At 45.4% G+C, this 19,153-nt stretch overlaps 1 protein-coding gene across 1 annotated transcript in view; it reads left to right on the forward strand.

The window, feature by feature from the left end:
• LOC148516832 (acireductone dioxygenase-like) overlaps positions 1 to 18,853 on the forward strand; it is a 50,087-nt gene extending 31,234 nt beyond the window's left edge. The window contains exon 4 of the mRNA XM_088479514.1: positions 18,734 to 18,853. Within this exon, the coding sequence (XP_088335640.1) occupies positions 18,734 to 18,853 (120 nt within the window). The remainder of the gene's footprint in view (positions 1 to 18,733) is intronic.
• Positions 18,854 to 19,153: the final 300 nt, after the last annotated feature.

The raw sequence follows: 19,153 nt of genomic DNA on the forward strand, positions 1-19,153 counted from the left end.
CAGCCCTCACAAATATATAGGAGATGTGAGGTACAATTAACCCCCTATACATTAGTATGTAAGGGTAAATTAGAATAAAGGGAAAGGTATAGAAAGCAGAGATCAGCACTAGCACAAGTCACATACAAACTCAGAAAAAACACTTTCTTCTTCAGGGTCCATAGGCTCCACAGGGAGACCTTTGGGGGGTATAGTTGGATCTGGATCCTGGGCACCACGCAGTTAAAAGCTTTGATCCCAGGATGTACTGGAACCATCCTCCTCTATTCCCAGCTCCCGAGCCTCAGTTCTAGTTGGTGCCCGGCCGGAGTCGGGTCACTGTATTGCGCAGGGGTTCTGATTAGCAGCCCCAAACTATTTTATTTTTATGAGTTGTTCGTTTTTTCTTTTAACTCTTCAAAGCGGGCAGCGACAGACTATCCATAGGACGTCTGCGCTGCCACTACGTCACCCTGCGGGCACCGCAACGCCAGTACAGATATTGGGGATCTTGGCGGGACCCCGGAGTCTGTGCTAACCGGGCCCCGCGGGACACCCTGGACTTCTGCCGAACGTACGAGGACAGGTAAGTGCGGATCACAGCTTGCTAGCAGTCCTAACCTTCGGTCTCTGGGGACAGACCGGAGGTGCTGGTGGTGGAGGCAGGCGCTTCCACTAGACCACCAGGGACTTGAAGTTGGTGCGGGAGCCAGCATCTCGGGGTTAATTGCCGGCCAGGGAAGGCAGCCTTCCCTGTTTAGCAGCTCTTCTCCCTCAGCTCAGTGCCCCTTTCCGCTAAAGTCTGGCTTTGCTGAGCTGCTCTCCTCCTACGGCCATGCCCCCTCTGAGGTCTGTGGCGGCCATTTTCTCTATGGTGCATCGCAGATCTCTCCGGACAGCATGCGGACTAGTCCCCCTGTATACCTCTCCTCTGGGGTTTGTGTATACAGCGCTATATCCTTCCCAGTCACTGATTCTGGTAAGTTGATTGTAGTGCCATTTGCAGTAGGTGATATCTATCTGCATTGTATGTATGCTAGCGCTGACTGTCTGTGTCTTTTTTCTGATTCTGTCAGTTTATATCTATCCCTTTCCCTTTCTACAGCCCTGAACTACTCACCCTAGCAAATCCACACCTCAACCCTGGCATTCCAAATGCACCAGATACCTGCAAAAATGTTCACAAACCGCCGGACAGTGGAGAAGATCGCGCTCTCAGGCAGATTTTCTCCATTTATAATTCCTGCTGTCATCCTACAGTGCTGTCCTTTCCCTCTAAACAGTCATATTTCAAGAATCTCATCTCCTCCCAGCCCTCAAATCCCCAGCGTCTCTTTTCCACCTTCAACTCCCTCCTCTGCCCACCCCCTCCTCGTCTCCCCTCCTTGCTCTCTGCCATTGACTTTGCTACATATTTTACATCTAAAATTGATTCCATACATCAGGACATCATATCCAACCAGTCCCCCAGCTCTCCACCTGCTCCTTTCCCAGATCACCACATCCCATCCATTTTACCAATTCTGACATCCTTCTCCCCTGTGACTGGAGAGGAAGTTAAGGCCCTTATCCGCTCTTTTGACCTCCATTATCTCTATGCTGATAATACTCAGATCTTCCTTTCCTCACCTGATCTTTCCTCCTCTCTACTGACTCGTATCTCCAACTGTCTCTCTGCTATCTCTTCCTGGATGTCCCAGCAATTTCTCAAACTTAACATGTCCAAGACTGAGCTGATCGTCTTCCCACCCTATTTGGGGAGGTTCTTTGATCTCACATATATAGACTCAAGTATTTGTGAGGTTTGTCACATACAGTTGTGTGCTGCACGGTGCCATATTGTTGGACCAGTGATTTGCATACTTTGTGAGTGTCTAGTTTTGCGCTTCCTGATTTCTGTATAACTATGTCAGACATGTCTGACGAGGAAGTCAAGCGCACTGCTGCACCCACTCTGCTCTCCTGTAGGCGATGTGCTGCAAGGGTGGGAAAGGAGGATTTATCTCAGGATGGGTTATGTGTGAGGTGCTATCAGTTGTCTGGCCCCTCAAACCCCCAACAACGGGACAGGATCCCCCTTGGGCATTTTTTTCTCAGGTACTGGCCTCCATTGTGGATCGCCTGACGGTCCCAGCCGTGGTACCCCATATGGGGTTACCCCAAAAAGCCATCCTTCCCTCTCAGGGTATCCCGCAGTTGTTGCAGTCTAGTCCTGTGCCACAGACTGTTACACCCTACCAGGGGTTACCGCAATATGGGCCTGACTCTGACACGCTCGCAAGCGGGTCAATGGTCCCCCACTGCGCATGCGCACGCCGGAGCCAGCTCCGGCGTGCGCATGTGCGAGACCCGGCCAGCGACTGGTGCTCCGTTGCTACGGGTCTCACACTGAAACGTGGCGGCTGTCCATTGTGATTGACAGCTCGCCCCGTTTTGGAGGCAGGCAGGGAGGGTGGCTGGCTGGCCGAACAGAGGCGTTCCCAAAGGAACGCCTGCCGTTTGGGGGCGGCCTCAGTAGTGAGCTTCCAGCTCTATTAGAGCCGGAAGCTCACTGGGGCTTGCGATGGACGAGACCCTACCACAAGGGTCTCGTCGCAAGCCCGATGGTTGCGACCATCACCTGGCCGCTTGCAAAAGCTGTGGGTGGTCACCCACAGCTTAGCGAGCGGCCAGGAGGCCGGTTCAAAAAGAAAAAAATGCTGCCCTGATTCAGAGCAAGCGCTCTGAAAGAGCGTCCGGCTCTGACTCAGGCCCTATATTCAATCCCCTCTGGTGCCACAACAGTCTGTCACTCCCTTCCAGGGACTTACACAAGCTGTACAACCACCATGGGTGGATGTTTTGTTCAGTTCAGAGTTTGGCAGCTTCGTCTACGGCCTTTCAGACCGTGTTGTGAAATGAAAGACCTCAGAAGACTTCTAAACGCCCTGTATGGTCATCCCAGTCTACACAGGACACAGACGTGTTATCAGATGATCGGTAAGTGGCTGAGGGTTCTTATTCCCCCTTCACAGGAAGTGGAGCCTAAATCAAATATTAATATTCCAGCCTTGGTACGGGCGGTCCAATTCATTCTAGATATAGAGGAGGACGTTCCTGCCCCTAAATCCATATACTCTCAATTTAAACAGGTAAAGGAGACTTCGGCAGTTTTCCCTCTCTCTGACCACATGGCGGAGGCCTGGCAATCACCTGGTAAGAGGTATCAACCGCAAAAGCGTTTGGCCTCATGCTATCCGTTCCCTGAGGGTCACTGCAAGAAGTGGGAATTGCCACCTGCGGTGGATTCTCATGTTACTCGCCTGATTAAAAGTGCTACGCTGCCAATGCCTTCCATTTCTTCCCTGAAAGATTCTACAGATAGGAAGGTGGAGACGTGTCTGAAATCGATTTACTCTCTCTCGGGAGCTGTGGCTCGTCTGTCCATGGCTAATTCATGGGTGGCCAAGGCAATAGAGAGCTGGGCGAATGTCCTGGAGGACACCTCTCCAGAAGAGGTTCCTGAGGCTCCAAGGTCTTTAGTGGGGCACATGAGGGATGCGGCTGCTTATATTGCTGAGGCTGCTTTGGATGCCAGTCTACTGACCTCCAGAGTCGCAGCCGTGTCTGCTCGCCGCTCCCTGTGGTTACGCTCCTGTGGGGTGGACGCTAGTTCCAAAAAGGGCCTGGAGGCCTTGCCCTTCAATGGGGAGATATTGTTTGGCCCAGACCTGAACAAGATTGTAGGCACACTGGCAAAATCTAAGTCCGCTTTTCTGCTGTCAGCAGCTACGTCTTCAAAGGCTAGAACCTCTTCCTTTCGGTCCTTTTGTTCTCAAGGAATGCCCAAAGGACAGTTTTCCTAGACAATCAGTGGCAAAATCGACCTCTAAGCCTAAAAAACAAGCCTGGAGCGCCAGACGCCCTACTTCCAAGTCGGAGGATAAGCCCTCAGCCTGTCTGGACGGACCTCCCTCTGGGGGATCCCAGAGTGGGAGGCCAACTTCTTCAGTTCGCCCAGCACTGGTCGGAAAAGATCTCCTCTCTCCAAATGCGCAGTTGCCTCCACAGTTGCCGGGTGTCAGTACACTCGGCTATGCAGGTTCTAAGATCCATGGTGTCAACATTTGACATGGTGGAATATGCTCAGTTCCATTCAAAACCCCTGCAGGGGCTGATCCTCTCTAAGTGGAACGGACTACCCCACCGGATCAAAACTCAGACGTTGCTGCTTTCTCCGGGGGTGTGCCTCTCTCTATCTTGGTGGATACAAACCACTCATCTCACCAAGGGTCGTCACTTTTGGATCCTGGACTGGGTACTTCTGACAACGGACGCCATTCTCCGGGGCTGGGGCGCAGTGACCGGTCCTCACTCCTTTCAGGGCCGTTGGACTGCAATAGAAGCAATCCTTCCAATCAACATATTGGAACTCCGGGCTGTGTACAGAGCCCTCAGGATGGCAGGACACCTTCTCCACGAAAAAGCCATGCAGGTTCATTACGACAACGCCACCACAGTGGCTTACATCGACCATCAAGCAGGCACTCGAAGTCGGGCAGCAATGACAGAAGTGTCCCACATTCTTATTTGGGCAGAGTGTCACCTCCCGGCCATTTCGGCAGTGTTCATTCCGGAGTTTTCAATTGGGAAGCGGACTTCCTCAGCCGTTGCGACGTGCATCCAGGGGAATGGTCTCTTCACAAAGAGGTATTTCAACTCCTAGTGGACAAATGGGGCCTCCCAGAGGTGGACCTCATAGCCTCCCGTCACAATCACAAATTGCCAGTGTACGGGTCCAGAACAAGAGATGCCGAAGCAAGCTTGGTGGATGTCCTGTCAGTAAAGTGGACCTCCCAGTTTGCATACCTATTTGCTCCAGTATCCCTGCTTCCTCGAGTTCTTCGGAAGTTCAAGCAAGACGGAGGTGGGAAGAAGTAATCAATTGGCATGAAAGGCGGCGTGTATTAAATGAATGAAGAGGGCGGACAGAAGAGTCAAGGGAGATTAGATCAGAGATGTAAATGGGAGAGGAATGGGTGAGGGCTTTGTAAGTGAATGTGAGAACCTTGAATTGGGTTCTGAAAGGGAAGGGGAGCCAGTGGAGGGCTTGTAAGAGAGGGGAGGCAGATGTAGAGCATTTGGAGAGGGAGATGAGCCGAGCAGCAGCATTGAGCACAGACTGGAGAGGAGAGATGGGATTTGGGGAGGCCAGATAGGATGAGGTTACAGTAGTCCAATCTGGAATGTATGAGGGTTTTTGTGGCATCCTGGGTGAGAAAGGGTTTGATCTTGGAAATATTCTTCAGATGGAAATGACAGGACTGCGAGAGGTTCTGAATATGTGGTTTGAAGGAAAGGGAAGAGTCCAGAATGACTCCATGACAATGCACTTTGGGACTAGATGAGATAGTTATGCCATCTATTGATAAAGAAATAGTGGGAAATGATGATGTTTTGTGGGAGGGTGGGAAAACGATCAGCTCAGACTTGGACATATAAAGTTTGAGAAATTGCTGGGACATCCAGGAAGATATAGCAGAGAGACAGTTGGAGATACGAGTCAGTAGAGAGGAGGAAAGATCAGGTGAGGAAAGGAAGATCTGAGTATTATCAGCATAGAGATAATGAAGGTCAAAAGAGCGGATAAGGGCCTTAACTTCCTCTCCAGTCACAGGGGAGAAGGATGTCAGAGTTGGTAAAATGGATGGGATGTGGTGATCTGAGAAAGGAGCAGGTGGAGAGCTGGGGGACTGGTTGGATATGATGTCCTGACGTATGGAATCAATTTTAGATGTAAAATATGTAGCAAAGTCAATGGCAGAGAGCAAGGAGGGGAGACGAGGAGGGGGTGGGCAGAGGAGGGAGTTGAAGGTGGAAAAGAGACGCTGGGGATTTGAGGGCTGGGAGGAGAGGATATTCTTGAAATATGACTGTTTAGAGGGAAAGGACAGCACTGTAGGATGACAGCAGGAATTATAAATGGAGAAAATCTGCCTGAGAGCGCGATATTCTCCACTGTCCGGCGGTTTGTGAACATTTTTGCAGGTATCTGGTGCATTTGGAATGCCAGGGTTGAGGTGTGGATTTGCTATGGTAAGTAGTGACTGCCGGAGCAAGAGTCCAGAGCAGAAGTAAGGGAGGCATTGTATAGGGAAGTGGCTTGTCCAGCACAGGAGAAAGAGGATAGGGGAGAGAAGTCAAATAGGGAAGAAAAGAAAGCAGTGTCGATAGCTTCAATGTTACGCTTAGTGATGGTGGTTTTTGGAGTTGGAGGAGGGGAAGGAGAGAGGGATAGTTTCAAAGAGAAAAGGTGATGGTCAGAGAAGGGGAATGGGGAATTGGAATAGGCAGAAATATCACAACGGTGAGTGAATACCAGATCAAGCAAATGCCCACTCGCATGGGAGGGTGAGGAGGTTCATTGGGAGAGGCCAAATGAGGAAGGGAGGGTGAGTAGTTTGGAGGCTATGGATTCTGTGGGGATATCAATTGGAATATTGAACTCACCTAGGATAATAGAGGGAAGGTCTGAGGAGAGAAATGAGAGTGAGCCAGAAAGCAAAGTTGTCAAGGAACTTGGAGGGAGGGCCAGGGGGACGGTAGATGACAGCTACTCTGAATTGTACTGGTTGGAAGAGGTGTATAACATGAACTTCAAATGTGGAGAATGTAAGGGATGGTTCTGAGGGTATGAGTAACCAGGGGATAGAAGGACCCCAACACCACTCCCTCTACACCTGTCATCAACACGATGCTTAGAGCTCGTAAACCGGCTCCGGCCAGGATATACCACAGAGTTTGGCATACATGTTTCCAGTGGTGTTGCTCTAGGGAGTACGACCCTCGGGTGTTTTGTATTTCCAGAATATTGGCATTCCTTAAATCTGGGTTGGACCTCTCAACGAGGCCAGTCGTAGGCAAAAGTACATGTCTCTGCACTGTCAGTGTGGTTCCAATGAAGGATAGCTCCGCTTCTAGATGTCCACACTACAGGGTGTTCCGGATTCAAAATCCCTTTGTTCCCCCAGAGGCTCCTTGGGATTTGGCGGCTGTTCTTCGGACCCTCCAGGGTCCTCCATTTGAACCACTAGATTCAGTGCATCTCAAGTGGTTAACGGCTAAGACTCTTTCTACTGGCTATTGCTTCTGCTGGAAGGGTGTCAGAATTGGGGGCGCTCTCCTGTCGCCTTACTTTTCTGATTTTTTCACCTGGACAGGGCTGTGCATCACACTCGCGCTGAATTTCTTCCTAAAGTGGTGTCTAATTTCCATATTAACCAGGAAATTATTGTACCGGCCTTTCAGTCACCTGACCTCTGGGCAGGTGTGGCCTTATTGAATGTGGTCCGTGCTCTCAGGATTTGTGGACCAGACCAGTTCCCTTGGAAATTAAACTCCTTATTTGTGCCCTATGGATTTCACAAAAAAGAATGGCCGGCCAATAAACCAACATTGGCCAGATGGCTTCGTATGATTATCTCAGAGGCCTACACTCAGGTGGGCTTGCCTGTTCCAGCTTCTATTACTACTCATTCTACTCGGTCTGTGGGCCCCTCGCCGTGGTGCCTCGGCTGGTTAGCTTTGTAAGGCAGCCATGTGGTCTTCCCTTCAGACCTTTTCTAAGGTTCTATGCATTTGATATCTTCATCTCTCAGGATGCTTCCTTTGGGTGCTGTATTCTCCTCTCAGTGCAGGAGCGTCCCCACCCTTAAAAGGACTGCTTTGGGACATCCCCAAGGTCTCCCTGTGGAGCCTATGGACCCTGAAGAAGAAAATGAGTTCTGGTAAGAACTTACCTTGGTTAACTGTCTTTCTTCGAAGTTCATAGTGTCCACACACACCCGCCCTGACACACCTGGCTTCATATGGTCTCTCGTACTGGTCACTGGTTTTCTGTCTCCTTTTCTGTGAGAGTGTGATCTTGAGTGTTCCAGTCTTCCTTCTCTCTTTTTTTTTTTTTTTCCCCTACTTTTGGCTAATTACAAACTGAGGTGCCTCTGGCTCGGGAGCAGGGTATAGAGGAAGATGGTTCCAGTGCATCCTGAGAGCAAAGCTTTTAACTGCGTGGAGCCCAGGATCCAGATCCAGCTATACCCCCCAAGTCTCCCTGTGGACCCTATGGACTTCGAAGAAAGAGTTAACCAAGGTAAGTTCTTACCATAACTCTCATTATATCTGCAATTGGCACTACAATCAACTACACAGACCGCAGTGGCTGGTAGGATATAGTGCTGTATAACCTGGCCCGTGGGAGAGGTATATGGGGAGACTGGACCCAGCGTTCCCGGAGACCTGTGAAGCAGAAAATGGCTGCTGCGCTTCTCTGAGGGTGAGGGAGGAGCAGCTCAGGGCGCCATTCCACTGCAGTCTAGCTGTTCCCTGAAATACTCCTCCCTCACCCTCTGTTCCCTCAGACGCGCGACAGCAATTTTCTACTTCACAGGTTTCTGGGAATGCTGGGGGAGGGGCTGCAGGGAGAGCGCCTTCTCTCCGTGCTGACTTAAGCCATTGGGTCCCCTGGCCTCTGCGCTAGTATATTAATGCCCCGGTGGTCTAGTGGAGTTGTGGGTGCACCAGTGTCCACATCAGTGCCTCCAGTTAGTCTGCTGAGACCGGAGGCTAGACTGTGCAGACGTGGGCCAATCTGCCTTACCTGTCCCCTGCATTCCGGGCTGCAGTCTGGGGAGATTGCTAGCTAGTCCCCCTCCCCCCCACCCCCCTCTCCAAGAGCCCCGCCAGGGAGTACCTAGCCGGGGCTTGTTGTCACGGCACCGCGGAGGGGTGATGGAGCAGCAGCGCAGATGTCCAAGGGACAGTCTTTTGCTGCTGCTCAGTTTAAAACACTAGAAATAAAAGATAAATCATAAAAATAATCTTGGGCTGCTTGAAGCAGCCCCACTGTTAAAAATGGTGACCCAGCTCCTGCCAGACACAACCAAAACTGAGTTGCCCTCAGGCTGTGGGCGGGGTATAGGGGGAAGGATCGGAGCATCGTGGGATTGAAAAGCTTGCTGTTGGTGTCCGGTCCTCCAAGGTCCCACCTACACCCCATTGTCTCCCTGTGGAGCCCTATGCACCCTGAAGAAGAAAAATGCAGATAATTGCTGGCTTTGAAAAGCCGGACTTAAGTAAATAGACGGCTTTCCTTAAGGTTTGATGTAATATAAGTATTTCCTCACCGAAGGGTAGATTTACTAAAGCTTCTTAAAAGTGGATGCTGTTGCCTCATTTTCTGGGATGTAATAGAGAAATGGTAGCTTGAAGCTGATTAGTTGCTATGGGTAACATATCCACTTTATATATTTTAGAAGCTTTAGTAAATCTAACCGTAAACCCCCCTTGTGATGTTGGGTAAACGTAAATTCGAAGTACTAATGCAGGAGGAGGACACAAGCAGTGTAACAGCCGGCATTCAGTAATAGTTGTGTACACAAACCTCTTATTTATCAATATCCCTGTGACATACACTTGTAAGTGACCTAGTGGGGATATGTATTTTCGAATCTGATCACTAGCTATGGCTAATAAATTGACTTCGTTCTTGGTCACCCTCAGGGCTTTGTCTGTTTATAACCTACATATGATCATGTGAAGGAAAGAGACACTGGACACGAATGTGTATGTAACCACAAGCATCTCCTCTCTGCTTTATTTAACAAACAGACTCCTATTTATAGGCTTCATGTAACACATCTGTTATTCATTATCTGCAGTGAAGCTGATGAGCTGGCAGTCTCAAGACTTCCTAAGATTTGAATAACATTCCCATATATGTACATATGCTTTGCTATGCATATGTGATAGGCTCTGTACAATGAATTAACCCTCTCCTGTCCTGTACATTTACCTTCTATGTGTACGTGGCATACTTAAAAATAAAAAGGATTCTTATAGGATACAAAATGGCTTCTATACTTCCACATTTTCCCTCCTTTTTATTCAAATCTTACATATTATTGTCTTTCTAGCTTACCTAGCCATGGCCCACCCCCTACGTATCTGGTCCCTACTTCACACAACAAGTTATCCCTCCTAACGAGGTAGCTGCATGGGGCAGTGCCCATTCAAGACCTCATAGGCGATGAGTCCCTCAGTTCCTATAGTCCTGTGTCTTCTTTTCATCCATATTCTTGTAAAAGCCTTCAATTATTGCCATACATTGTAATTTGAAAGACAAGATAACCATTGCTTGGCAGAGACTTATGTGAACATAGAAGTTCTGGGTATGTCCATGTAGCAGGATCATAGCTGTCTTTGATATTTCTTTAGACGCTTTAAACGTAGAACAGTAATCAAGTGTAAGTATTTTCCTTATTAGCCATATATCTATCCTGACAATCAGGTAAATGCTTACTAGTAATGACAATCCTTTAGCTATTAACATGAGAATACCTGAAAACTATTCTTATGTTCCCTTGAACCAATTTGACAGATTCAACCGTGTAAACCATCCATTGCTATCAATATTATACTCTGGATCATTATGCATCTTCCTAAACTGGACTTTCAATTTCTTTAACTTTCTCCAAGTGTACATATATTGGGTCAGATAAATTATCAGCTGTATAATTACAGCAAACAGGTCTCACTATTTTACACATACTTCCCTGTGTAGCTGTGAGATACTGAAGGATAAGCCTAAACTGTCCCAAAGCCTTCACCTGGAATTTCAATTCATTAGTAATTATTTCAAACTCATCAAATATTTTATCTGTAACAGTATTAAATAGTTTTGCTAAAGCTTCTATATTGTGACCATTCTTTACACTAAGTCTGGATATTGATAAAACTAGAATCAAAACTATAACAAGAACGAAACATAGTTTACAGTACATCCTCACAAGCCTTTGTCTGGCTTAGGGCCTAGCAAAATATATCAATTCATAACTTTCAAATTACTCCAACTCCCCTTATGTAATGATCTTGCAGTGTAAGGCGAATCCAAATTTTCTTTTCTGCTGCCTTTACTGCCATCAGAGTAGTTAGGAGAACTTGATAAGGACCTTGTATCTGGGTCCTAGGACTTTTCCTTAGATGTTTCTTTATCACGACCCAATCACCTGGTTGCAGTGTGTAGGTGCTGCAATCTGAATTGGGATCTAGAACAGAAGAGAACTCCTGGTGGTGGACTTTGGTTAGTTTCTATTATATATGCATAGCATATTGAAACAAGTCACTATGCTCATATTGTAACTTTTGTAGGAAGTCACATCTTGTTCTAACAGCTATACTAAATAATATTCCATCAGCTATCATCCTACGTTTCCCACTAGGAATGTTCTTGACTAACAACCATATTAAAAATAAACATTCTAACACCTTTTCATAGTTCAATATGAGTATATAATTCAGTCTTTAAACTGTATCATTGCTTTGGGTCCTATTTATTCTCAGATTCTCCTAGATACATTCTAAAAATGTTTTCAATAAAATGTGTACCTTTTGTCACTCTCTATTACCTCAAGTACTTCACATGTACAAATTATTTCTGTCATTTATTTTCCTTTTTCCTATTGTTTCTATTGTTCTTTTGTGTTTGCTACCTCGCAAAACCATAGTCAATTTGACAACAGGTCTGGGCACAGAACATACCCAACACTTAACCAACTAGATAAAATCAATCTTTAGTTTCTGGAAGGAATAACATCTGTGAGGTACTCCTTTCTTTCTTCTTCTAGTCACTTTTCCTGGGTTGTGCAACGATTAGGGATAGGCTTATGCAGCCTAACTGAATCCTGGGGCTATCCAGTGCTTCTTGGCTATTTTTACCATAGCATCTCTAAACTGATGAGTGCTTCCATGAAGTATTTGGGCTCAGACTGAAAACAGTGCACTTGGCAGACAGAGGTGGTGCTCAACCATCCATCCATCACCTGAAGTCGTGCACTTAGCCTTTTCCAAGTTATTACTTCTTTCTCTGAGGAACCTGTAACTGCAACTTTTAACAAAATCAGGTTCAATGTTTCGGCGTTTCTGGTCGCCAATATCAGGTAGGTATATTACTGTAGCCTATTTGGCCAACTTGGTTTGCTGGAGCAGTCCCTCTTCTGGGGTATTTTCTCTGGTATGTGCTTTTGACCTTACTTAAAACTAAATTTGTTGGCATTTGAAAAGCAGCAAACAAAAAATGTAATGTATAATTTACAATAACATGACCTATCAAAAAAGATTTAATTAATTCAAAACAATCATAATCATTAAAGAAGAGTGAAAAATAAAAAGAAAGTAATCCTAATGTTCATCTTCCTGTGTCTCACTAGTCTCCTGTGGTTCTTAGCTGAAGTTACATATTTACATTAGGGATGTGCAGGCTCGGATCCTCCCAATTTGCATATGCTGTGCTGCTCTGTTCATCTCTCATATGCCAGCATCACCCTCTTCCTCCTCCCTCCTGTTGAATACATGAGAAACGAAGTGACATCTGGATTCAATCTTAACTAACTGTTGCTGGATCTGAAATATTGCTTTTAAATTCCTGCTGTTCTGTGAATATCAATGATCCCTGCTGAGTATTACCTGTTTAAGTGCATCAATATGCGATAGGACCTAAAAATCCTCTCAATTGTTTAAATGTTTTTTGTACAGGCAATTTTTGTATGACTTGTTTAAGTCCTCCTGTGTCCAGATACACCCTCTCGGCCTAGCCAGCCTGGGGCTTTGGACCAAGAATTATTTCTGTTTGTCTTACTTATTCCTAATATTCTCTATTATTGATCTGAGTACCTTAACCAAGTCAGTCAGAAGCATCCAAAAACGTCTGGCATGTTTTAAGTAGTGTTAGTGTAATTCTAGTTGCATGCCTGTAAACAAAATTAGTTTGAATATCCTGACATGTCCAAGGGCGATAGTACCTATCAATCCATAAATCCCTTGATCTATGTCTTTTTTTAACAGTTTCTCATGATATTCTACAACTGAGGCCAATGTCTATTCTATAGCGGGTTACCGCATTCCCTTACACAGCAGAGCCTCTATAACGTCTGGTACTGTTTATTGGATTTTTATTTTTTCTTTAAAGCTAACTTGAACTGCGCAACTGCATTGGCAATATGCATTCCTGTGGCTGCTTCTAAGTAGTTCAGTCCAGTCATATCTAAAAAAAATTGCCCCAATTCTACCTATATTCTTATATTTGTAAGATCATGTTCTACTGGTTTGTCTAAAACAATTAACATCTTAATTTGTAAGCATGCATCATTCAACAGTTTAAAGAAATCATGAACTGATAAAACATTTTGTTAGGGATATTGTACATCACTTTTACTATTATTAATCCCTTCTGCAGCAATCAAATATAATTACTGGGGTTTTTTAGAATTACAGTTTGTCTCTGCATTCTCTTGATCTCACAAGTTACAATATCAGTTTTCCTAGAAAATATCAAATAAAGCATTTTATTAATGCATTCAAAATCAATCCTTTTTTCAATCTTGCAATGCCAATTTTTATTTATGGGCGTCCCCATGAAAAAATGGCAACTCACTCGCACTAACACATTAACCCTTTCAATTCCTGCACAACTTCTCCACACACAATCATTCACACATGTCACATCTGATCAACACAATTGATCCAAACAACTCTACTTTCTCATAAGTTCATTCGACTCTCTTTTATCACATACACATGGGCCCATTTCATTCACAAGCAAACATTCAATTTCAGCACAGCAGCCATTTTCTGTGACATCCTGCATTCAATTGTCATCAGCAAAACAACTCTATCACAGCATGTCCTCACAATACAAAATAAATATAGCAATACTATAACTATACATTTTGAGAAGAAAAGAACAAACAAAACACTAGTTATATAAAACGCAACATTCCTCTGCAGTGATAATTAAGTAAGTGGGCATCTGGGGGTCATTTCTATATTCTTATTCACGTTTATTACATTTCTCAATCAGTGCTTTCAGTGTGTCATCTAGGTTATATTTATTAACATAACCTCTGGTTCTGCTTCTCAGCTTATTTTGTGATGTTTAAACCAGTCAGTCTCTGGGGCGTCAGCCTTTTGTAAACACTTTCATCAAATGTCCTGTTTTATGATTCCCATAAAGCTTCTTTATCACCTGAGTGTCATAACGCTCAGGCACCGGCTTACTATCGCCGTTTTCCAATGCTATAACAGTCCCTTATGTAGCTTAATGAGTCAAAATCCCATATGACTCAAGTATCAGACCTATTGGCCCTAGAGGTTATTATTCCCGTGCACAGGAATAATATCAAATGTTTATCTATAGGCTGACAACCACGCACTGACTTTTCTCCTGCTTCAGTTATTAACACTATTGACTGGATGTAACTCTCCTTTTCTGTTCTTTCAGACACTAATAAATGAAAACACATTTCTGTAAATGTATCAAATCCTTCTCTGATGTACTTTTCTAAATCTAATGGAATTTCATGGCATTCTTCTATTTTGTAAACAAATCGCTGTGTGGGGCCCTCTTCTAAAGTGAAATCAGTGAGTATTGTCAAAGTTACTCTAAAAACACAATTAGGACAGGTTTGTTACATATCAAACAGACAAACATGACTTTAAACATTCACCTATCATTCACTGAACATATAACAGATTATAACATTTTTAAATAACAACACCTTTAGGATGACCAATTAATACCCAAGGCTTGATTCCAGCAGGACAGAACATCAGCTGCAATGGGGATACAGGTGCCAGGAGAGCAAAAACATTTATTTTTACTCACCTGGGAAATTGTCCTGGCAACTAAATCCCCAGAACATGATCTCATGTCTGTCCAATGGTCAATACTGCTGGGCATCTCAGTGGGAACTTCCATGTTGTTGAATCTGATCACTAGCTATGGCTAATAAATTGAGTTCTTTGTTGGTCACCCTCAGGGCTTTGTCTGTTATAATCTACATATGATCATGTGAAGGAAAGAGACACTGGACACGAATGTGTATGTAACCACAAGCATCTCCTCTCTGCTTTATTTAACAAAGACTCCTATTTATAGGCGTCAAGTAACACATCTGTTATTCATTATCTGCAGTGAAGCTGATGAGCTGGCAGTCTTAAGACTTCCTAAGATTTGAATAACATTCCCATATATGTACATATGCTTTGCTGTGCATATGTGACAGGCTCTGTACAATGAATTAACCCTCTCCTGTCCTGTACATTTACCTTCTATGTGTACGTGGTATACTTAAAAACAAGATGGATTCTTATAGCAGGGATTGAGACATTTTTCTAAAACCTAGGAGCCAGGATAAAAGTGTAGGAGCCAGAGACCCCCTTCCCCCGGGGCAGCATTACTGAGCACCTATGCCCCGGGCAACCAACCTCCATGGCCACACCACTAACTGGGTACCCCAGGTAAACCACCCTCCCACAGCCACATTACTGAGCAGCTAACCCCCCTCTCCAGGCAAACAACCCCCAGAAAGACCACCCCTCCGCAGCCAAAAAAACCCGGGCAAGCAAAACCACCGCCGGCAGTTGCCGAACTAGAGTGGTGCGCCCAGATCCAAGAATATGCTTTGGGCACCACTCTGCAGTGCCCCCAGTAGTAGTTCCCCCCCCCTCTGCAGTGCCCCTAGTAGTAGTCCCCCCCCCCCCTGCAGTGCCACCAGTAGTAGTCCCCACTATGCATTGCCCTTAGTAGCGCTCCCCTATGCAGTGCCCTAGTAACACCCCCCCTCTTATACAGTGCCCCAGTAGTGGTCTCCATCTACAGTGCCCCCAGCAGTGGTCGCCCTGTGTAGTGTCCCTTTAATCAGTGCCCTCAGAAGTGGTCACCCCTATGCATTGCCCCCAGTAGCTGTCCCTCCAGTAGTAGTCCCCCCTATGCAGTGACCCCAGTAGTAGTCCTCACTATGCATTGCCCCTAGTAGCGGCCCCACCCCTGTACAGTGCCCCAGTAGTGCCCCCCCCCATACAGTGTCACCAGTAGTGGCCATCCAAACTATGCAGTGCCCCCATACTGTCCCCAGTAGCGGCCACCCCCCAATGCAGTGCCGCTTAAAAATTTTTAAAAAAAACCAACTTGCCTGATCCACGTTCCTGCCGACGACCGCCGCTGTCTGCTCCTCCAGGCCCACTCTACACTATGGGAGAGACTTCTCTCCCATCAGCTGCTGCGGGGTGAGCTGGAAGGCGGAGCTCATGAGTGAGCTCTGGCCGGCTCACTCCGTGGACGACGCAGCAGCCAATGAGAGTCTGGTGGCTGTGTGTTTGTTACCTGGCCCCCGGGTTTTGTCGAGCCCTGCTTATAGGATACAAAATGGCTTCTATACTTCCACAGTATCAAGCCTTGGAGAGAGATAAAGTGGATAGAGAAAGTACAAACCAATCAGCTCCTGTCATGTTACAGGTTACGCTTGAAAAATGACAAGCTGATTGTTTAGTACTTTATCTCTCTAAGGCTTGATACATCTCTCCCATTTGCCATTAAGGGGTTAAAACAAACTTTCATATACAGTAGTATACATTTACATGTACTATGGAAATGGTTTCTCTTACATTTTAGTAAATGACAAAAGCCCATTAATGAAGGGAAAGGAGGAAAAAAAAAATTTAATGGCTTGCAGCACTGTGACAGTATCAGGTATCAAGGGTAAATAATACCCCTTTTACACCGGAGCTAAAACCCAGGTTATTGCAGGGTTAACCCGGGCAGCTCCCTGGTGTAAAAGGGGAGAGGGTTGGATCGCCGGGTCGAGTGACCTGGCAATCCAACCCAGGCTACTAGCAGGGTTTGACGGGCACAGCCCGTGAAACCCTGCTGTGAGAACAGCGCACTCCGGGTCACGATGACCTGGAGTGCGCTGCAAGCCGGCCGATTGGTCCGGCTTCAGTGGCGTTTGGAAATTACGTCATCTCCAAGCGTCCACTTTCACGCCGGGAAAGCCGGGTCTATGCACACCCGACTCCGGTGTGAGCGGCGCCAACTCTGGAATATCCCGAGTCGGCGCTGGCTAAATTTCGTGTCTGATCCGGATTTGAACTCTGGGCCTGATTCAGAGCCGCTCGTAAGCGGCCGCTCGTTCGTTCCAACCGATGTTCGCACAACTGCGCACGCGTACGGATTTTAATACGAACCAGTCAGTGCGGCCGAAAATTTTGTGCTCGCTAAATAGCGAATGCCTGCTATTTTGAGTGACAGGAGGCGTTTGTGGGTGGTAACAGGGGAAGGAGCTTGAAAACGGGGAGTGGAGATCCGAACGCAGGCGTGCCAAACGGTCAAAACGGGCGTTTAATGGGTGTGCATAATTACTAAAGCAGCGTCATCGACCACGTCACTTGGTTGTTTTATAGTCAGAACTGCTCGCATGATTGTGGTAGGAAAAACCAACCACAAGACTAGCGAGCAGTTCATACGCCGTCCGATGTACTCGATTAATCTAATAAATAGCGGACATGACGTATGATGCGAGCGGCCAGGGGGCGTTTTTGTTCAAAATTACGATCGCATGTTTTGTTCGCTCGTTTAGACATAGAGGCGTGAACAGACCGCAAAGAGTGAACGGTTAATTTAAATAGCCAGCCCCTTTTTTCTGGACGAGCGAGCGCAAATAGCGTCCGGCTCTGAATCAGGCCCTCTGTTCCCACTCCGGGTCAGACCCGGAATTTAGGTGGAAAAGGGGTATTAATGTGAAGTCTGCTCAGCTCATTTGGAGTTCCAAGGTCCAAAGGATTTATTTGCAAACAGAAATAAATAGCGTACCGCCCCTTACAATATACAGGCGCGATTGGCACCAATACAAGGCTTCAATCCTGAATGCACTGACTTCCAACGGTCACTGCAGTACAATTTATAAGTTCACATTCAAATAGTCCTTAGGGAATACAATAATTGGGTACAGGCAGAGATCTGTATATACTCGATGTCGGATAGGTCAGTTCTTTCTTCTTTGTGTGTTAGAGCAGCTGGATCTTCATTAGCCAGAGGGTCACGCCAAAACTATCCCATTCTGGAATTCCTTTGTCTCACAGTATCATTGGAGAGGGGGAAGTTTCAGTTTCAGGTTAATGGTGCATACACACGGTCAGATTTTTCTTCAGATCTGAACGATAACGATTTAAAAAATAGTTCATATTTGAAGGCAAATCTGACATATCAACGATGAACGATGCGTGTTCCCGATGGTCAGATAACGATATCTGACATCTGATGTGTTTGCAGTCAGACTTGGACGATTCCATTCATTTTAATGCAGTCAAAAATCGTTCAAATCTTTGGTAAAATCGTTCACATCGTTCATCTTACAGATCTGACAAATCTGACCCTGTGTATGCTCCATAAGCACATTACATTGCTTAACTATACATAAACAGAATCTAAAACATTATACCAATAATATTACATTTATGTTTACAACAGACATGCAGTATTTACCTATAATACGCTACAAATTAAATGCTGATTAAAAGAAGACTAATCATCAATATACAGTTATGTAACATTATAATATACTTAAAGTATATTTAAAATAAGAACTTTATTAATGATATTCCATAATTGCACGGTGTGGTGGTTTCTGCAGGGTCACCAAAGTTATCCTAGTGGAATAAAAACAGAACAAGCCCAAGGAATGGTGCAATATTCTGAATCACAATAGCATACAATCAGATCTCGTACAATCAGATCGACCAATCTGTAATTTGTAGCCTATATAAGTACATGCCTTCATCCAAAATATCTATCTTTAACACTGGGTAGGAGAGATAGGATGTTGTATGTGTTTGATTTCCTTATACTCCCAACGTTTAATGATTACTTCTGGTCTTCTCTCTCTAGGATTACATCAAAGCAATGAGACTGTTTGCCGGGGAACCTGTTTGCACACCGTACAATCGTCCTGCTGACAACTATGAGGCTCGAGCAAAATATCTGAAGTTTTTGACACAGGGGGCTTAAGTCTGTAATAAAAAAATGTTTTTTTCTTTAATATGGTGATCAAATGATATAATTCAAAAGTCCAATGTTACATTGAGCAGCACACTGGACAGATGTCACCTACAATCCATGTGATTGAAGTCCTTTAAAATTACTGTATCATTTTTTTTTTATATACAGGTTGAGTCTCCCATATCCAAATATTCCGAAATATGGATTTTTTTGGACATGACTGAGAGAATGAAACCTTTTGATTTTGATGGTTCCATGTACACAAACTTTGTCTAAGGCACAAATTATTAAAAATATTGTATAAAATTA

This window comes from Taudactylus pleione, unplaced genomic scaffold (assembly GCF_031769625.1).
Source record: "Taudactylus pleione unplaced genomic scaffold, aTauple2 ptg000238l, whole genome shotgun sequence".
NCBI classification, from domain to species: domain Eukaryota; kingdom Metazoa; phylum Chordata; class Amphibia; order Anura; family Myobatrachidae; genus Taudactylus; species Taudactylus pleione.